Here is a 2,390-nt window from a genome sequence, read left to right as displayed (position 1 = left end):
CCAAAGTGCTATTTAACTACCCACCAAGCTATTGACTGATCTCCCTATTGCCTGCTCTCCAATTGGAACTCACAATGTGTGCTGTATCACAAGTATCTGTGCTTTGCTCAGGCTCCCCATGAAGGAGGGCCGCTGGGGAAATGCAGCCCAGATACTTAAAGCCATATGCAAATTGGTGTGCCCACTACATGCAAATGTCATATCTCCCCTACTAGTAAGGTCCTTGAGAGCAGGGACTATGTTGGATTCATTTTTGTATCTTCCTTAGATCCTTACCTAGTGCTATGCACATTAGAGGTACCCACAAAATGTTGAGTTGAAGAACAAACTACGAGAAGCTCTGACCACCATTGCCCATCTCTTCAGCTATCTGAGGAGAAAGGAAATGATTGCTACTGCTTCCCTTAGCTTCCCTTTCTTCTGATCAGTGGGAAGTTAATTCTTGGAGTAGAGTAGAGTGAACATTGAGATCTTCATTTTTCTTCAGAGATTCTCCCCAGTGCTTTCCTCAAGGCACTCATCACCTCCTTGTTCCTCAGGCTATAGATCATAGGGTTCAGCATTGGGGCCACTACAGTATAGAATAAAGCTATCATCTTCTCAAGTTCAACTGTGGAGGTCATGTGGGGCCACATGTAGGTGAAGATGGTGGCCCCAAAACAAAGGGACACCACAGTGAGATGGGAGGCACAGGTCCCAAAGGCTTTGCGACATCCTTGAGTAGAGTGGATATGCAGAATGGCTTTAACAATCTGGGCATAGGAGAACAGGACCAAGGAGCAGGGTAATATGATGACCAGAAAACCTGAGAAGGTCACCATGATCTTGTTGAAGGAAATGTCTACACAAGCCAAACGCAGCACTGCTAGTGTCTCACAGACAAAGTGATTGATGACATCTTTACACAGGGGAAGTCGAAAGGTAATGATTGTCTCCATGAGTGAGTTCAGGAAACCAGCAGCGCAACAGGCAGCAGCCAGAGCCATGCACAGACCTCTATGCATGATGACTGTGTAGTGTAGGAGATAGCACACTGCCACATAGCGGTCATATGCCATTGCTCCCAACAGGAAGAACTCAGTCCCAGCCAATCCCAATGAGATATACAACTGAAATACACAGCTATGGAATGGGATGGATTTCCTTGAGGAGAGGAAGTGGATGAGCATTTGTGGGACAGTGCTGTTCATATAGCAGATATCCACAATGGAGAGGATGCTAAGGAAGAAGTACATGGGGGTATGGAGTCCGGTGTCCAGCCTGATGAGGTGAATGATAAGGAAGTTTCCCAGCATAGTTACCAAGTACATGGCCAGGAAAAGGGCAAAGAGGTAGATTTGAGACTTTCGGTCACTAGACAGTCCTAAGAGAATGAACTCCCTCACCCATGTCTGGTTGTGCTTGGCCATACAATGTTGTCGTGAAGGGACGGAAAGAGGAGACTGAGTGGAAAGGCTTAGGGTCTAGAAGAAAAGATAGTTTCTTGATAAGTTATTAATATTGCTATTCAATTACTTCCCTTTAGAGATGGAAGGGAAATACTTAAGTGTTTTGTCTTAAAAGAAATACCAAATATCAAATCCTAGTAGTATTGAACTGATTAACAAACTCTATAACTCTAACCTTATGAAACTGATAATGTATTATTACCCCCATTTTACAGAAGACAAAACTGAGTTTTAGAGAGGCTAAGTCAATTGCCCAAGTTAATGGCATTAACTAACATTCTTTTAGCAAGTTGGGGAAATAGATTTTCTCCACACTAGTGCTCTAAGAATGTTAATTTCTGAAATCTTACTGAGATTTGCCATGATATGTCATTTGCATATCCCTCTTTTTTATTGAGATCCCAACTCCTCCCTGCCCAACACTTCCCTGAATATCACAAAATTCTCAATGGAGTGACACCGTCTAACCTTGCACTTTACATTTTTCTACTTCCTTCCCTCTTTCCCCCAAAATCTGTCTACCTCCCTAGCCTTTCTCCTCTGAAGTCACTGAAACTTCAAATGAATATTAAAGAAAAGTCAAAAACTGTAAATTATGGAATAATATTGTCTTCTAGGTTTGGGGGTGGGTGAAGAAAAGTGATCAAGTGACTTGCTAGGCATGCAAATTAAGATGGGAGAGGCAAAAAAATCAGTTTTGTAAAACTTGCTTCAAAGGCTTTTCTAAACATTGAACTGGGGCTAAGGACAGAGAACCAAACATTTTCTCCTCTCCTTCCTCCTACAGAGCTGGAGGCTACAAATACATTGAAAAATGGTAAGAATCAACCAATCATTCAATCAACATTTTTAAGTACCTATTATGTACCAGGCACTGTGCTAAGAGTTGGGGATACAAAAGGAGGTAAAAGACAGATCCTGCCCTTAAGGAGCTTACAGTCT

The 2,390-nt window shown here is 42.5% G+C and overlaps 1 protein-coding gene across 1 annotated transcript; it reads right to left on the bottom strand.

The window, feature by feature from the left end:
* Positions 1 to 473: 473 nt before the first annotated feature.
* LOC118852086 (olfactory receptor-like protein OLF3) lies at positions 474 to 1,409 on the bottom strand. The gene has a single exon (XM_036761734.1). It carries the CDS (start codon positions 1,407 to 1,409, stop codon positions 474 to 476), a length of 936 nt encoding a protein of 311 aa, XP_036617629.1.
* Positions 1,410 to 2,390: the final 981 nt, after the last annotated feature.

Source organism: Trichosurus vulpecula, chromosome 5 (genome assembly GCF_011100635.1).
Source record: "Trichosurus vulpecula isolate mTriVul1 chromosome 5, mTriVul1.pri, whole genome shotgun sequence".
Taxonomy (NCBI): Eukaryota; Metazoa; Chordata; class Mammalia; order Diprotodontia; family Phalangeridae; genus Trichosurus; species Trichosurus vulpecula.
This window is presented reverse-complemented; position numbering and strand designations above follow the sequence as displayed.